The 18,900-nt window shown below is 42.9% G+C and overlaps 1 protein-coding gene across 2 annotated transcripts in view; it reads right to left on the minus strand.

Annotated features, from left to right (window-relative positions):
* The window catches only part of SPTB (spectrin beta, erythrocytic), a 175,543-nt gene that overhangs the window by 2,745 nt on the left and 153,898 nt on the right, over nt 1-18,900 (minus strand). For both annotated transcript variants that reach the window (XM_043983695.1, XM_043983696.1), the window contains exons 33-35: nt 5,121-5,350; nt 1,721-1,894; nt 950-992 (exon numbers count right to left, since the gene is read on the minus strand). In XM_043983695.1, the coding sequence (XP_043839630.1) occupies nt 950-992; nt 1,721-1,894; nt 5,121-5,350 (447 nt within the window). The remainder of the gene's footprint in view (nt 1-949; nt 993-1,720; nt 1,895-5,120; nt 5,351-18,900) is intronic.

Genomic DNA, 18,900 nt, shown 5'->3' on the forward strand with positions numbered 1-18,900 from the left:
GGGGCTGAGGGAGGGAGCTGGAATTAGGCATCCCCTACACCTTGGAGAGAGGGTGTGTCAGAAATCATATCCCCTTAGCTGCAACTGTTCTCCAGACTCAGTCATAAATGAATGCTGGTATGAAGTTGTATAGGAATCACCCTAACTCAGTGGCTTCTGGGTAGAAAGTAGCAGAGGCTATGTCCATGTTGCTTGGTGTGTGTGTGTGTGTGTGTGTGTGTGTGTATGCATGTGTGCACATATGTGTGCATGTATATGTAAGGATAATGGGCATATCAATGAAAGAGGAACTCAGAAGCTCAAATTCACCTCTCCCAACAATAGTGCTCAAGTCCCTTGGTATTGCCCCTGATTAGATCAGATTGAAGATGAGACCACCTCTCAAATACATGGTCTATGTGGCCAAAGCTGGTCCTAGAAAATGAGGCAAGAGCAAATCAAGGGCATGGTTGGGTCATCTTTGTGCTTCAAGTCAGACATCTAGGATGCCCTTGTTGGCAGAGAGGTACAGCATGGAACCTTTCAATGTCTTAGCTTTGAGTTTCAGAACTAAATGCTAGAGCACAAGGTAGTTACCCTACCGAATGTAGGTAGCGCTTCCCTCAAGGGAGGTCACAGATGTATTTATACATAGGTAGAGACAAAAGACAGACATATCACAGGATATACAAATATATGTGGATATGTGTGTGTGCATGTATATGTGGACATGCACTTATATGTATGTATATGTGTGTATACATATACACAGATCTCATATACACATATATATATCTCATATTAAATTGCATGAAGACAAGGGAGCCTATGGTGTATTTCATAAGATGTTTGGGATAAGATGGGACCTCCCTCTGCCACTAGACCATGTACTTCTTTGAGCCCACCCATGGTGCCCTGCATAACCCAACCTTCTCTGGAAGAATTTCCACTTTTTCTATTCTGAACTTACCTCATCCTTGCCATGGAAAAGCCATTCACTGCCGTTACTCAACCTGGAATGAGAAAGTTTCTTGTCCTGCGATTGCCCCTATAAGCCCCCAACAGGAATAAGCGAGAAGCTAGTTCATATCTTGGAAGAACTCGGTAGCCCCATTTTTCTCAGACTCTTTCCATCTCACAGCATCCCCTATACCTAGAACACAGAGCCATTTGACCCTAGGGCCTTCTGGGTTTTGAGGGATCTTTGAGGGTCGGGTTGGTCCTAAGACTGATTCCCTTCTCAAGTAGATGACGGCTCAAGGCAGGAAGTTTGTGGCCTCATCAGGTCTAGCTAAAAGTAAACTAAAGCTTCTGTGAAGGCTCTAACATCCGGCCTGGGTGGGGCCATGAACCCAGTCCAAAGTTCCCAGTACTACTCAGTCTTCTTGGAAGGGATGGGGGGGTGGGGAGAAACAGGCTCCCTGGGGCCAAGGAAATTGAGGTTCAATTCCCTTCCCCATTGTACCATGGCCTGAAAATGACAGAAGCAGCTGAGAAGGCTGGCAACCTCCCCCAGGAAATCCTATGATCTTTGACCCTAAATGAGGGTCCTCACATGTGGCCATGCCCCTCTCAGCTAGCACCTTATCTGATTTACCAGCTGCCTCCACCCACATGAATTCCACACTACCTTGAAGGGATGTTCTAAGTCTCAGGCACAGAAAATTGCTGATGCTCAGGGCAGAAGAGTGAGCCCCTGCCTCAGCCCCAGCCCCAGCCCCAGCTTCCCACATGACTTCACCTCAACTTGAAGACATGCTTCTTCTTCTTATAGTCAGCAGCAACTTCACAAATGGCATGCCTCAGACCCAGAGGTTCTTCCCCGTGGTATGGCACCCCCATGGCCAAATTCTTAGCATCCTTATAGAATGTTAGTTCGTTATTTTTGAGCACACAGTATAGGTTGTTCCAGGATCTGAAAGTGAGAAAACAGAATTTCTGGTCACCCCCAGGGTTCAGATGCGAGAATAATAATTTTTATATTGGTATAACATTTAAAAAAATATCTCGGGGGGCAGCTAGGTGGCGCAGTGGATAGAGCACTGGCCCTGGATTCAGGAGGACCTGAGTTCAAATCCATCCTCAGACACTTGACACTTCCTAGCCATGTGACCCTGGGCAAGTCACTTAACCCCAATTGCCTCACCAAAAAAAAAAAAAATTATCTCAGAGGCAGCTCGGTGGTGTAGTGGATAAAGCACCGGCCCTAGATTCAGGAGGACCTGAGTTCAAATCCATCCTCAGACACTTGACACTTCCTAGCCGTGTGACCCTGGGCAAGTCACTTAACCCCAATTGCCTCACCAAAAAAAAAAAATTTATCTCAGAGGCAGCTCGGTGGTGTAGTGGATAAAGCACCGGCCCTAGATTCAGGAGGACCTGAGTTCAAATCCATCCTCAGACACTTGACACTTACTAGCTGTGTGACCTTGGACAAGTCACTTAACCTTCATTGTCCTACAAAAAAATAATAATAATAAAATAAAATTATCTCATTTCAGTCTCACAACAGCACTGCAAAATAGGGAGGTTATGTTCACTTGACAAGACTTGACAAGGCCACTGACGCATAGAGGTGAAAAGTCTCATCCAAGTCCTATAGTAAATTAGTGGCAGAGCTAGACTTGGGGCTCATAATGGTATATAATACCTGACAATGCTTTGCAGTTTTCAGAGTGTTTTCCCATAGTTAATCTCAGATGATCCCCACATTTTCTCTGTGAGCAAGGCAAATTTGTTAGTCCCATTTGATAGATGAGGAAAGTGAGGTTTAGAGCCATTAAGGGATTTGCTCAAGGTCACAAAGTAATTGTGTAACTCTGAGGACCTCCACCTGCACTTCTGCTACCTGTAGGCCTGGTCCCACTGTACGATTCACCATCACCCATAATTGTACTACCTTCGAGAAACTAAACTCTGACATTCCTCTCTCTGACCACAATTTCCTGCTTTTTCATCTCTGGCCATAAAAGCTTTTGACTTCCTATTGTGAAAGTCTTCTATTCTGACTTTCTTAACTTAGGGCTTGTGACTTCTACCACCACGCCATGGGGCCTGCTATCTTACTGTGACTCAGGGTTTATTTCCTGAAGTAGCCCAGCCTACAATTTAGTGAGGATAATATGAAACTGATACCACACTCATCCTGCAGAGGCCCATCAGATTCAAAATGCTCCTTTAAGGTGACCTGGACCAAGCTAAACTGGCCCCAGGTCACTTCTAATGAGACCAGGGAAGTTCTGGCCCCTTTGGTCCTGAAAGATTCATTTTACTACTTGTTTACTGCTTGGAAATATGGCAAATTTCAGGACCTTGGGATGAGCTGGGTCCTGATGAATAGTCATAACCAACCCCTAGGGACTCTTGGGTCTCCTTATGGCTACTGTGCACAGGAGAGACCTTTGAAGAGCATCCTTAGCAGGGAGTGATTGGAGGTGGTTCTATAAAACAAGGAAAAGGGTATATGTCTTTGTGCCCTAGGACAGGGATTCTTAACTTTTGTGTGTGTGTGTGTGTGTGTGTGTGTGTGTGTGTGTGTGTGTGTGTGTGTGTGATGGATCTCTCTGGCCTTCTGGGAAAGCCTATAGGCCTCTTCTTTTTTTTTTTGGCAGGGCAATGGGGGTTAAGTGACTTGCCCAGGGTCACACAGCTAGTAAGTGTCAAGTGTCTGAGGCCAGATTTGAACTCAGGCATTCCTGAATCCAGGGCTGGTGCTCTATCCACTGCGCCACCTAGCTGCCCTGGCCTCTTCTTAATAATATTTTAAAATATATAAAACAAGGGGCAGCTAGGTGGCGCAGTGGATAAAGCACCAGCCCTGGATTCGGGAGGATGTGAGTTCAAATCTGGCCTCAGACACTTGGCACTTATTGGCTGTGTGACCCTGGGCAGGTCACTTAACCCTCATTGCCCCACAACAACAAACAACAACAACAGCTAAAATAAAATATATAAAACAAACAAGCCTAACAAATCTTATCTGGATATAAGTGGCCCCCAGAATCTGCAAATAAAATGAGGATAGCATGAAGCCCTTAGGGTTTCCCTGGGTGAGTCCTGAGTCTGTGGGATTGGGTACATAATGGTTACCAGGGCTGCCTTGGATCTCATTCTTAGCTACTCCAGAGAAGCCCCTTTAATGAGGGACTGGGAGCAGGTGAAGGCCATGGAGAGACCACTCCAAAGGCCAATTAGTCACAGTGCATGGGGTTACTCTCATGGTTTGTGCTTTCTTTCAGACAGACCAGTAGCAGCCTAGCGGTGTGAAGATTTGTATAGCCTATTCTTTGGAGCTGGCCCCACCCAGGCTAGGGTAGTAACTTGTTCTGAGCACCCACCGGCTCTTGTCTATATTGCTAGCAGGAGCCCCTTTGTCAGCTCAGGCTGGGCAGGGGCCACTGCTGAACCTGAGCGGTGCCTGGCATCTCTCAGAGCTCAGAGTTCAGAAGGCAGGGTGGGGCTCCTGATTGGGGTGCTATTGTGTCCCACCCCCATCTTTGACCCTAGCCTTTTGCTGTCAGTGGTGAAAGAAGATGTCTGGAATCTGATGGCAGGAAGGAAAAAGGGAAGGGAAAGGAGGATGTCTTCATGTCTAAAGTTAAGCCTCAGAATTAGCCCTTAACAAAACCGCCCAGCACAGTCTGCTATAAGATCCCTATGTCTCCCCTTTTGGCACCCTTTTCCTTCTTTTTTAGCTCCCCTTCAAAGCAGCACGTATCCTTCTGCTCTCTCTCTATTCTCCTAAGCTAAGAACCGGCCCACTTTGAGGTTCTTTGATCCCTGAGATCATGAAATTGGACATTAGAGCTCACTTTATCTAGTCTTCATTTTATATCTAAAGAAACCGAGGCTAAAATATTGAAGACTTGTTCAAGGTCACACAGACAGTAAATAGCAGAATAGAAAGACAAAGCCGGATAGATCTTCTGGGCCCAGGTGCAATTATCTTTTCATTATAGCTGATAAGATACTCTTGGTGGTATTTTCATTTTCAAAGGAAGGAAGCTTTCAAACAGATTAATGTGTCTCTAGCTATGGAATATCAGGGATCTATTTCTGTCTAGGGGAGGGAAGAGAACTCTTAAAATCATCCTATGCGTGAGGCTGCCCACTCAGCCTGCATATGACCTGCTGTCCCCCACCTGTTTGATGCCTTCTTATTGGGCCCCTCTAGGTCATGCTTGCGGCCCAAATAGCCCTCCATCTGCATGCTGTGGGATCGGTCCAGCTGGGCAGGCAGGGTGGTTGCTGTCTCCTCACTCTCACTCATGGGTGTGTCCAGAACTTTGAAGAGCGGTTCCAGGGTCAACTTGTCTTCTCTCCCTGTTCTCTCTTCCTCCTGCTGGTGCCTCTGCTTGTCTTCTTCCTGTGCCTGGTGGCAAATAGGAGAGGCAGACCTCACTGAATAAGGCCAAGGTTCCATGGACAATGCAAGTGGTTCAAGCATGTCAGAGGGGCTGAAAGAGTCATCCAACATGGGTTCTTTACCCTCTTCCTTTATAGTCTGGGAAGAGAGAGATTTCCACCCAAACACTCCCCTCCCTCAATACCTAGATCTTCAGCCTGCACCACATGTGTTTCCCCTTTCTGGTCTTAGAAACATCTGGTCCAGTAATTATCTGCAGACTCAGGGGTTGGGAATAGGAGTTTGCTTTTCCCCTCCTCTCTTCCATCTCCTCTTGGGTTCCTTACTTTGGTATCCCAACCATGCCTGATCATCTGGACAGTTCCCCATCAATGTTAACAGATTCCATCACCTTTTCCCCAACCCTTGTGGACACAGGATACTCTCACAGAATTATAGATTTAGCACGATTAGGTAACTTGTTGTTGTTTGTCCTCTATTCTCAAAGAGGACCATGCCATTAGGGTGATGTCATGACTTGGAGTAAATTGGGTTTAAGTGAGGGAGGGCTGGGCAAGGTCACCAACTTCAACTTCAACTTCAATCTCTCTCCTCCAGAGCCATCTGGGTCCAGTGGCAAGATATATATGAGGACAGCTGTAAATGGCCCCAGATTTTAAGGCAATTGGGGTCAAGTGATTAGCCTAGGGTCACATGGCTAGTAAGTATCTGAAGTGGGATTTGAACTCAGGTCCTCAACTCCAGGACCATCACTCTATCCACTGCGCCACCCAGATGCCCCTTTAGGGAACTAAAATCATCTAGTTTAACTGCCCCCCTCTCCTATTTTATAGGTGAAGAAGATGAGACCGCGCATATGTGTGTGTGTGTGTGTGTGTGTGTGTGTGTGTATGCGCATGTACATGTGGAAAGAGTGTGCACACAGCTTAGGGGATGTTTTTATAAGTTATGCCTTTTTTTTTTTGGCTTGGCAATGAGGGTTAAGTGACTTGCCCAGGGTCACACAGCTAGTAAGTGTCAAGTGTTTGAGGCTGGATTTGAACTCAGGTCCTCCTGAATCTAGGGCCAGTGCTTTATCCACTATGCCACCTAGCTGCCCCTATGCCCTTTCTTTTGATTTCTCAGTAAATGCCATTTTGGAATAGCTAATTGATGTCAACTGCTTGGCTAATACTCCTGGCACCCTAAAGAGAGCAAGAGTCAGTCATCCTCTGGGAAACAAACAGGTAGTAGACAGGATCCAATCACCAGCCCTCTGACTTGAAGGTACCTAGATGGGGAACTGAATAGAGAACATCAGGCCTCAAGTCAGGAAGACCTGAGTTCAAATAAAAATTTATTAGCTGACCCTCAGCAAATCTACTTAAGTTTCTTCAACTGTAAAAGAGATAATAATCTCCAAATTACCTCCCAGTATTGTTGTGAGAATCAAAGGAGATATTTGTAAAGCATTTAGCACAATACCTGGCACATAGTAGGTGCCTAATAAATGCCTCCCTGCTTCTGACTCCAAATGTAGCACTCATGCCTCTATCTTCAATGACTTTAGCACTTGTTTTGACCCTTCTCTTCAACTCCTCTCCTGCCATCATTCTTAGAAGAGTCAATAGCCATGGCAATGACCCTTCTAACTCCCATTTCTTGGTTTCATGGTATTCTACTTTGCCTACATCCTCACTCCTCACTTCATACCCTTGGCCTTCTACTGTTTGCCTCCTTGCTGACCTGCAACCATCACAACCTCTACCACCTTCTCTTTCTATTCTTGCTTCCAGCTGCAGAATATTGCTAGAAAAAAGTCACCAAACTGGGCTGATTATATGTCTCATATTCTTTTTCTATCTAACTTCAATTTGGTCCTCAATACATCATAGTATTCCTTTTTTGTTCTATTTATATATTTTTTTTCATTCCTCATAGAATCTGTTCCATTTTCCTCAAATTTTGAAGCCTATCTCTATCCTTCATACTATCAGAAGATAACTGCAACTCCTATTTTACTAAAAAGATTAAGGCCATGCATGCTGAGCCTCCTCCCTTCTGCCTGTTTATGAACTTCTATGAGACCATTTATCCTTTTTTTCTTCATTTGTTTCAGAGATGATAGTCCCTTTCATTTGTACCCTTGATTATATCCTCTCCCCATTCCTATTAGATCTTACTCCACTGAGCATTCCTTCTTGGAAATCTTCAATTTCATTTTACCCAGTGACTACCCATTCTACCCTCTTGCCTGTGCATGTGCTCAGTTCTCTCACATTCTATTAAAAAAAAAAAAAAAACTTCCCTTGATATCCTGCACCCTTGCCTTATGTTTCATGACAAGTGGATGGAATGCAGGCCATCAAGAATCTCCCAGCTAGGAAGAAAAAAAATTTTTTTTCTTCCAGAAAAGCTCTGGAAGAATGCTTCTCTATTATTCAGATTATCAGGGAGAAGGAATTGTTCCTAGAGTGAATAGAAGAAATGCTTAAGAAGGAAAATAAAGAAGAAAAAAATCTGATAAGGAAGGAAAGAGTCCTGATCTATGATAGGAAGTTTTTGAGGAGAAGAATGTGACATAGAGAATGGAAGAAAGAAGCAAGACCAATGAAATTTTCTAGGTAAGTAATAGGTATCAGGGACAGAGCTGGATCCCTTGAGAAAGCAGCAGCTTCTCACAATGAATCAGTAAACATTAAGTACCTAATATGTGCTAGGCACTGGGAAAGATTTGCTAAAAGAGACAACAGACTGGCATTATATACTAAGAACATGTAATTATTTGAAGAAATACATAAGACTAGAGGGAAGAAGTATGGTGGAGAACATTTGGAAGGAAAAACAAATGATACTGCAGTGGTAAAATGATACCATTGGATCAGAAGGAAGAAATGGATAATGCATTCAGGACAGGTATCACAAACTTGCCTCAGAGAAATAATATTGTAGTAATGGGAGAATTCAACTACCTGAACATATATTGGAATTTTTGTCTTCCTTCAAGTCCCAGCTAACATCCAACTTTCTATGGGAAGGCTTTCTTGATCCCCCTTAATCTAGTGCCTTCTATTTACATGAACTGATGCAGAGTGAAGTAAGCAGAACCAGAACATTGTACACAGTAACAGCAATATTGGAAGGATTATCAACTATGAAAGATTTAGCTTCTCTGATCAAGACAATTCCAAAGGATCCATGATGAAAAATGCTCCAGAAAGAGAACTAATGGACTCTGAGTACAGATTGAAGCATACTTTTTCTACTTTATTAATTTTTCTTATTCTTTTTTTTTTTTTTGCAGGGCAATGAGGGTTAAGTGACTTGCCCAGGGTCACACAGCTAGTAAAGTGTCAAGTGTCTGAGGCCGGATTTGAACTCAGGTACTCCTGAATCCAGGGCCGGTGCTTTACCACTGCGCCATCTAGCTGCCCCCAATTTTTCTTATTCTGTAGAAAATACAAAGTAGTTTAGTGGAGAGAGGAAAACTGGGTGAGAAAGGAGGTCAGGAAAAGTCTTTTAAAAGAAGTGGCACTTGAGTTCACTTCTTTTGTCTTATCTGAAAGAACCTGGGGGGCAGCTAGGTGGCGCAGTGGATAAAGCATTGGCCCTGGATTCAGGAGGACATGAGTTGAAATCCAGCCTCAGACACTTAACACTTACTAGCTGTGTGACCCTGGGCAAGTCACTTAACCCTCATTGCCCCACCAAAAAAACCAAAGAACCTAAAAATTCCAAGAGTTGGAGATGAGCAGGGGTGTCCCTCAAGGCTGTGAACTGGGCCCTCTTCTCCCTCAATACTATCTCAATCATCAGCTCCCAGGAGTCAGTTATCTCTATGAATGTGATTTCTTGATCTCTATAGCTAACCTTATTTTTTCTCTTAGGAGCAACTAGGTGGTGCAGTGGATAGAGCACTGGCCCTGGAGTCAGGAGGACCTCAATTCAATTCCCACCTCAGACACTTACTAGTTGGGTGACCCTGGGCAATTCACTTACCTCAGCTCCTCATCTGTAAAATGAGCTGGAGAAGGATAATGGCAAACTACTCCATTATCTTTGCCAAAGAAAACCCCAAGTTGGGTCATGACCAAAACAATTCAAAGACAATAAAAGTAACTCTCTAAAGCATGTCTCAGTATCACATCTCAAATTGGATGTCCCAAAGGCACCTCGACCTTAATATATCCACATATCCATTCTATTGCAAATTTTTGCAATTCTACCTTTGGAATGTCTCTCATATATGCCCCCTTACTTCCCTTCACATAGCTGCCCTACTGGTGCTGGCACCTATCATCTGATGCCTTGACTACTGTAACAGACTTCTAGTTGGTCTCACCATTTCATGCCTCTTTCCAATCCATCTACCACTCAGCTGCCAAAGAGACTTTCCTAAAGCACAGTGATCTGTGTTACCTCCCCACTTCCAATCAATCAAGGGAGCAGTGGCTACCTATTAACTCCAAGATAAAATATACAGTATGTGTGTCATTTAAGTCCTTCACATGGGGCAGCTAGGTGACACAGTGGATAAAGCACTGGCCCTGGATTCAGGAGGACCTGAGTTCAAATCCAGCCTCAGACACTTGACACTAACTAGCTGTGTGACCCTAGGCAAGTCACTTAACGCTCATTGCCTGGCAAAAATAAACAAACAAATGAACGAATGAATGAACGAACGAATGAATGATTAAATAAATAAAGTCCTTCACAACTTGGCCTCTTCCTGTATTTTCAGTCTTCGTACACTTTACTCCCCTCCATGTACTCCATGATCCAGAAAAACTGGCCTATTTGTTGTTCCTCAAACACAAAACTGTATCTTCCCGTGGCTGCCCCCCATGCCTGGAATGCTCTCCTTCTTTACTTCTGCTTCCTTGTTTCTCTGGCTTTCTTCAAAACTCAGCTCCAATTCTACCTTCTGCAGGACGAACACCCATATCTCCCCAGCTGCTAATGTTTTCCTTCTAGGATTACCTTTCATTGTACACTGTATAATATTTGGTATGTACATCATGATTTTACATGTTGTGTCCCCTCTTAGAATCTGAGACAGGATGGTTCTCCTCATCTTCCATGTTCCTTTCTCTCCTCTCTGGTGAGGCAATTGGGGTTAAGTGACTTGTCCAGGGTCACACAGCTAGTGTCAAGTGTCTTAGGCAAAATTTGAACTCAGTTCCTCCTGAATCCAGGGCCAGTGCTCTATCCACTGAGCCACCTAGCTGCCCCTCCATGCTCTCTTAGCATTTATTACAAACATATCCTTCTTTTTTGTTGTTGTTCAGTCACTTCAGCTGTGTTGGATTCTTTGTGACCCCATTTTGGGGTTTTCTTGGCAAAGATACTGGAGAAATTTGCTCTTTCCTTCTCTACCTCATTTTACAGATGAGCAAACTGAAGCAAACAGGGTTAAGTAACTTGATGAGGGTCACACAACTAGTAAGCGTCTAAGTCTTCCTGATTCCAAACTCAGTGCTCTATCCCCTTTGCTACCTAGCTGCCCCATATCCTTCTACAAACATAATATTCCATTTTATGGTTATTCTTTGTGTACCTGGCTTATCTCTCCTACTAGATTATAATGATCATGGGGACAGAGATCACGCCTTCTTCATTTAAAAAAAAAATCTTTCTCAGTTCCTAGTACAATATTCTGCACAGACTAGGGGCTTAACAAACATTAGAAATGGCACTATATTCTCCATGCTTTTCCCTAACCCAACTCATCCCACCACATGAAAATATGCTTTCTTGTATTTTTAAATTTCGATTCAATTCTAGAAACTAATCATAAGATCCCACATTAAAGTGCAGGTTTGACTATTTTATTCCCTCCACTCAATAAACTACAGTGACTTTCCATTACCTCAGGGACCAAATATAAAATGTGTGTGTGTTTTTTTAATCTGTTCACAACCCATCCGTTTCCTACTTTTCCATTCTTTTTACCCTTTACTTCACTCAGGACCACAGAAACCTACTAGCTATTACTCACACACAACACTGTTTCCCAATGAGGTCTTTTCACAGGCTGTCTGGCATACCTAGAATTCTTTCCCTCTTGACCTCTGGCTTCCCTGGTTTCTTCAACTTAAATCCCATCTTTTGCAAGAGGCCTTCCCCCAGCCCAATATCTTCCCTCTGGGATTACCTTTCATTTATCCTGTATATAACTTGGGTGTATTTAGTTGTTTACATTTTGCCCATTAGAATAGGAGCTCCTTGAGGGTAGTTCCTACCCTACACAGTCAGTCCTTATGTTTTTGTGTCATTGATGCATAGTCCAGTGCCTGGCACATAATAATGCCGCTTTTTTTAAAGCTAAAATTTATATAGCACTTGGGGCAGCTAGGTGATGCAGTGGATATAATGCTGGCCCTAGAGTCATCCATCCTTACAGACTTACTAATGTGTGATCCTGGGCAAGTCACTTGCCTCAGTTCTTCATCTGTAAAATGGGGAAATGCTAGAGAAGGAAATGGCAAACCATTCCAGTATCCCTGACAAGAAAACTCCACATAGAGTCAAATACAACTGAATGACTTTACAACACCACATGCCAGGCATCATGCTAAGTGTTTTACAATCATTATCTCAGTTGATCCTTACAATTCTGGAAGGTAGGTGCTATCTATCATTAGCCTCATTTTACAGATGAGGAAACTCAGGTAAACAGAGGTTAAGTGACTTGCCCAATGTCACACAGCCAATAACTGTCTAAGGCTGGATTTGAACTCAGATCTTCTTGACTCCAGACCCAGCGCTCCATCCACTGTGCCACCTAGTTGCCCCTGCACATAGTAAGTGCTTGATAAATGCTTGTGGAAGTCCTGTTCTAAGGCCTTGAAGTTCCTGAAGGCCATTCTCAGCTAAATGCAAATTTTGTCAAAGTTCTGCAGGTTTTGGCAAAGTTAAGTTTTTGAGTGCAGGCAATAAGCTACAGGTCTGTCCTGTGAAAACCGAATTAATGGTGTTCAGAAAGATTTACCACCAGAGTTACCTACTAGATGGTGAGCTTTTGTGGCCATAGCAAGCCATGAGGATCATCTACCGAGGCATGGAGGCATTTCAATCTGCCCTGTGGGAAATGAAAACGTGGCTCCTTGAATTACTTAAGTATGAATAACCATAAAATCATAGAATATTAGAGGGAGAAGGGACTTTAAAGATCATCTAGTTTGATCCTCTCATATTAAATCTAAGGGTACTTGGATCTAGAGAGATGAAGTGATAGGCCAAATGATTCAAAGCTGGTTCGTGGCACAACTAAATCTAGTGCCTTGGTCCTCAAACTCCAAGGGCAGTGTGTTTTCTCTAATGCACTGTGTGAATGGGTTGATGGATTTATGGGTTACCTATCTTGGTAATCTACTTGCATTATATGAGGACCTTCTGGAGATTCATGCTTTTGTCAAAATAATCATCACACTCATAGGGAGTTCAGGTACTGTTGATGTCATGACTGGCAGTGAATTGAATTTTTTTTTTGGGGGGGTGAGGCAATTGGGGTTAAGTGACTTGCCCAGGGTCACACAGCTAGTAAGTGTTAAGTGTCTGAGGTGGATTTGAACTCAGGTCCTCCTGAATCCAGGGCCTGTGCTTTATCCACTGTGGCACCTAGCTGCCCCGAGTTCAGGTACTGTTAAAGGGTGGTAGGGGGAATGTTTGGAGGCAGCAGAGCCTCAATGATGACTTCACTCTAAAACCAGCTACTTACTCTGCCTATAGGAATAGCTGGTCCTGCCTAGATCCTACATACTATTTCCTTTCTTCAGTGAGAATTGGATATTGTGGTGGTTTGGATCCTTACTGGAAATTCAGAATTAAAGAGACTTTACAAGTCCTTTAGTCTAACCTGAAGAAAACCCCCCATAAAATCCTTTTAGCCCTACATATGGATCTGAGATAAGGGGTCATCTAGCTTTTACTTTATGCCCCCTAAATAACATCTTGTCTCTTGAAGTAGTAGCTTCCCCTTTGGAAGTATTCTTTTAATTCCTAGGGAGTTCTTTTTCTTTTTTTCTTTTTCTTTCTTTCTTTCTTTTTTTTGTTAGGTAATCAGGGTTAAGTGACTTGCCCAGGGTCACACAGCTAGTAAGTGGTAAGTGTCTGAGGCCGGATTTGAACTCAGGTCCTCCTGACTCCAGGGGTGGTGCTCTATCCACTGCGCCACCTAGCTGCCCTAGGGAGTTATTTTTCACACATTTAGTAGAAATCTGCCTCTCTGCTACTACTATCCACTCATCAATCAATCAGCAAATGTTTATTAAGTGACTACTATGTACCAGGTACTGTATTCTAAGCACTAAGATGCAAAAAGAGGCAAAATACAGTCCCTGCCTTCAAGGAACTTACAATCTAACAGTCAAAATGAAACCCTAGTTCTGCCCTCTGGGACAGAAAGACAAATGAAATCCTTCTTCCACATGACAGACCTTCAAATATTAGAAGACAATGTTTGAATAGCACCTAAGCCTTCACTTCTCTAGGCTAACCAGTTCCAGTTTTATCAGCAACTCTTCTTATGTTCTTAGATCATCTCTAGTTTAATAGTTCCTCACTATCCTAGCTTTCCTCTAGATGAATCCTATTTGGCCAATGTCCTTCCTCTAATCTGGTGCCCAGAAATGAAAAGAATATAGATTTTGACCAGGGCAGACTGAACAGGACTATTAAACAATGAGTATTTATTAAATATCTATGTGCCAAGCACTGCTAGAAGCTGGAGATAAAAACACCTTATTCTGGACACTGTGGCTTTATGTTAATATATTCTATGATGAAATTAGTTTTGAGTTGTTTTTGGATTGCCATATCAAACTGTTGACCCATATTAAGCCTGCAGTCCATTAAAACACCTAGATTTTTTTAAAAAAATAAGCTTTTGTCGGGGCAGCTAGGTGGCGCAGTGAATAGAGCACCGGCCCTGGAGTTGGGAGGACCTGAGTTCAAATCCGGCCTTAGACATTTGACACTTACTAGCTGTGTGACCTTGGGCAAGTCATTTAACCCCAATTGCCTCACCAAAAAAAAAAAAAAAAGCTTTTGCGACTCCTTGAACCTAAGAAATGTATTCCTGTTTAATTTCACCTTACTAGCTTCAACCTATCATTTAACCTGTTGAGATATTTTTAAATGTTGGCTCTATTACCCAATGCATTAGCTATTCTCTAGCTTTTTATATGCAAATTTGACAATTATGCAATCTATTCATTTATAGGCAAAATGGATAAAGATGTTGAACCACACAGGATCAGAAACTGATCCCTGGGGTATCCATAAAGACCTACCGCTAAGGAGGTATTCAATTTGTTCATTCCTATTCTTTTTTTTTTTTTTTATGTTTTTGGTGAGGCAATTGGGGTTAAGTGACTTGCCCAGGGTCACACAGCTAGTAAGTGTTAAGTGTCTGAGGCCGGATTTGAACTCAGGTACTCCTGAATCCAGGGCCAGTGCTTTATCCACTGCGCCATCTAGCTGCCCCCATTCCTATTCTTTAGATCCATTTGTTCAACCAGTGCTGAATTCACATAACTGTATTATCATCTAAGTCACATTTTCTCACCCTCTATAAAAAGATAGCATCTAAAGGTTTGGTGAAAATAAAAAAGTTTGAAGAATATGGCCCAACTCCATTCAGGGAAAGACCATGCAGACACTGGCAAGAAGATGAAAGAAATTATAATCTGCATCCAAAAGGAGTGAACTTGGGGCCCAGACAAGAGAATGCCCTACTTCTCCAAGTATTTAGGGCTGCTAGAAGAAAATCCAATTTTGGTCTAGGGGATAAGGGATGGTTAAGATAAAATAGAGCATCTAAGTGGTGCAGTGGATAAAGTGCCAGGTCTGGATTCAGGAAGACTCATCTTCCTGAGTTCAACTCTGGCCTTTAGATAGTTAGTGGCTGTGTGACCCTGGGCAAGTCACTTAACCCTGTTTGCCTCAATTTCCTCATCTGTAAAATGAGCTGGAAAAGGAAATGACAAACCACTCCAATATCTCAGCCAAGAAAAACCCCAAATGGAATCATGAGGATTCAGATACAACTGAAAAATGACTGAACAACAAGATTTAAAAGAACGCTGACAATACCCCCTGTCCCTTGCAGTTCAGAGTTCCAAAGCAGGGGCCTATAGACTCGGGAGAAGGCTGATCTCAGCTCAACAAGTAATGAAATAATGAACCTGAAGTTTATCTCAACTGCAGTTTAGATTCTCTTACACTGCCTTAGAAATTTCTAACAACTGTGGGGGCAGCTAGGTGGTGCACTGGATAGAGCACTGGCCTTGGATTCAGGAGGACCTGAGTTCAAATCTGGCCTCAGACATTTGACACTTACTAGCTGTGTGACCCTGGGCAAGTCACTTAACCCCAATTGCCTCACTAAAAACAAACAAAACAAACAAACAAACAAACAAAAAACAAAAGAAAGAAAAGAAATAACAACTGTGCCCTTATATCGATTTTGTGTTCTGGACTACAGAAGTCAGGGTGGGAAAAAGTACTGGGAAAAGATAATAAATCCAGAGGTGAAGGTCTGGGGAAAATGAATCTATTCTTTTTTTTTATCCTTTGGTAGTGACAACAGAACACGAACCTATGACTAATAATATAATAACTAATAATCTAATGCTGCTTCTTCTGCAGGGGGACTGCTCTTGGTTCTCTCTATTCTATCCAATTCCATTCTCCTCCTACCCAACCATCGGCTCCTTCTCCTGAAAGTAAGCATTTTCCACTCCAAGACTGTCTTCCAATGCTCAGCACCTAAACACCATCCTCCTTTACCCACCCTGCCCCCTCAGTAGAGGCTCCTTGCTGGCAGGCTTATACAGTGTGGTTTTGGCCACAGAGACAAGCCAGCAGCTGGGGACTAGACCGGAGGGTTAGGTCCTTCACCACTCCAGAGACACGTACAAGGATTTCTTCCAAACTGCACAATCACTCAGGTGAAGGCATTGCTTACATGACCTCTGTCCTGGGGCAAGGCTAAGTAAGACCTGAGAATGAGGTGAAGCAAGAGCATTAGAGGGGATGAGTTTATGGGGTGCTGCCCCAGGTCAGGAATATCTAGTCGGGTGATGTTACCCCTTCAAGTGTTGATCAAGACTTTTTGTTCATCCTAGTCCTAGGGAAATTAGTAGTTTATATTTGGAAGGGAGGAACAAAGGAGGCTAAGGAAAAGAAAGTATCTTCCCTTCTGTGGCCCTTGTCTAGAAATCAGTCCTAAGGGGTTTACGTTAGGCTTATAAGGGAGATTAGTGGTGGAGATCCCATGACACATGCCCTGTCCCTGCAGAGATCAAGCTCTGGTCATTTTCTTTTTGTCTTCAAGGCACTTCTACTTTCCCAACTCTAAGACCTTCACTTCCATTAAAAAAAAAAGAGGATACCTGGGGGCGGCTAGGTGGCGCAGTGGATAGAGCACCGGTCCTGGAGTCAGGAGTACCTGAGTTCAAATCTGGCCTCAGACACATAACACTTACTAGCTGTGTGACCCTGGGCAAGTCACTTAACCCCAATTGCCTCACTAAAAAAAAAAAAAAGAGGATACCCAAAAGGGTTCCTCAGGAATTTGTAGCTTCATCTCTTCCTCTTCTTCCTTTCTTTGGTCTTGCTAAAAGTTTAGCTAATGTGGGTTCGGTATAGTGACTGGACTTGTGGTTTCATTCATATACAGAACTCCAAGTGGAGGAAACTCTCATTGCCAGTGAACGTTGGCACCTCTGTAACTTAATGTCTTAGAGAGTTGTCTGGGCAGTGACAGGTTAAGTGACTTGCCTATGATCACACAGCAGAGAAGAGCCTTGAATTCATTTCTGTCTCCAAGGCCAACTCTCTACATACTATCGTCATGCTGCTTCTTGGCCAAGATGACCATTTTAACATGCTCATTGTGGACAGAGGGATAAAGGAGACTCAAGATAGAAGGGGAGTGTCTAAGACATGGAGATTATATCCAAAGTGTGTAAACTGGAGGGAGGGGGAGGAAGGGAAAAGGTCTTTCTTCAGATTATTTTGCACTTCTCTTTGGAGTACTCATAGGGGAGATTCGTATAAATAACCCAGTTAAGTGGCTGAAAGACTCCCTAGGAAGTCAGAGAAAGAAGCAAAACCAAGTCTAGGCCCAAGATGTGGAATGCACTCCCTGCTTCTGATCTGCTTTTTTTCTAAATCCTTCTCTTCCTTCCAGGCTAAGATAAGGTGTGACCTTCCCTGATCTCCCTCTTCATACTTTTCTAAATCAATCTGAATGTCTCGTTTCTTTCCTTTATTACATTCTACCTTGTCTTATACTTCTCCGTGTACCCATGATATCCTCTGTTCCACTCTGCAACATGTTATAAGTATTTTGAGAGCAGGGAATGTTCTTCATTTTTATATCCTCTGTTCTCTGGACTTAGTTCCTTGTAGAGAGATGGTAGATGCAGAATAAATATTTGTAGAGTGGAAATTGAATTAAAGTGATCTGTAGCCTTGAGTCAAGAAGCCAACCCAGCAGTCACAGATTCAGTTTAAGTGAATAAAAGAGCCTGCAAAGTTCTATTAATTTGCAAGGGTTCTTTATTGAGTACTATCACACAGCTATTTCCATGATCCCAAACTGCTCTCTGAAACAAAACCCCATTTTAAAAAATACCTATATTCTCCAGGGATGGCTACAAATCCCTGAAGATCACAGTCTCCAAAGACTCAAAATTGCAGGTGATTTTAAGGTCAATGGAAAGATGAATGGTAGATGAAAAGAAGCTGTGGCATATGAATAATGAGGATGTGTGCCCAAGAAGAGGTGAAAGAGATACCAAGAAAATGGAATGATTGGAAAAAAAGGGGGTGAGCTGAAAAATTAACTAGCTGTATGACCCTGGGCAAGTCACTTAACCCCCATTGCCCCACAAAACAATTTAAAAATTAAAAAATTAAAATAATTTAAAGAGTGAAGAATAGAGATGGACAAGCCACTTGCTGCACTAGTATCAACATGTTAAAAGACCTCAACAAAGCCCCTAGAACACTGGCTTGATTCTCTATTCAGTTCAATTCAACAAGTGGTTATTCAGTACCTACTATATACAAAAAGCATTGAGCTAAGCCTGTAGATATAAGGATTTAAAAAATGAAACCAGACATCCTTAAGGAAATAAAATTCAAAGGGAGGGGATAAAACACAAATACAGATCAGTAAATACTGTGTAATCTGCATAATTTACATGAGCTTTTGGCATTTGCTTTGTGTATGGGAAAACAAGGATGCACAAGATAAGAAGGTTTAAGTGGGTTTCCATCCATGTGGGTGAAAGACAATCTCATAAAGATGCTATCTCAAACCCATCAAAGTATCTTTTTACATTCTTTTTTTTGGGGTGGGTGAGGCAATTGGGGTTAAGTGACTTCCCCAGGGTTACACAGTGAGTAAGTGTCAAGGGTCTGAGGCCGGATTTGAACTCAGGTCCTCCTGAATCCAGGGCTGGTGCTTTATCTACTGTGCCACCTAGCTGCCTCTCTTTTTACATTCTTTAGACCTCCCTGTCTCTACAAAACACTGCTTATAGGGGCAGCTAGGTGGTGCAGTG

This window comes from Dromiciops gliroides, chromosome 2 (genome assembly GCF_019393635.1).
Source record: "Dromiciops gliroides isolate mDroGli1 chromosome 2, mDroGli1.pri, whole genome shotgun sequence".
Taxonomy (NCBI): Eukaryota; Metazoa; Chordata; class Mammalia; order Microbiotheria; family Microbiotheriidae; genus Dromiciops; species Dromiciops gliroides.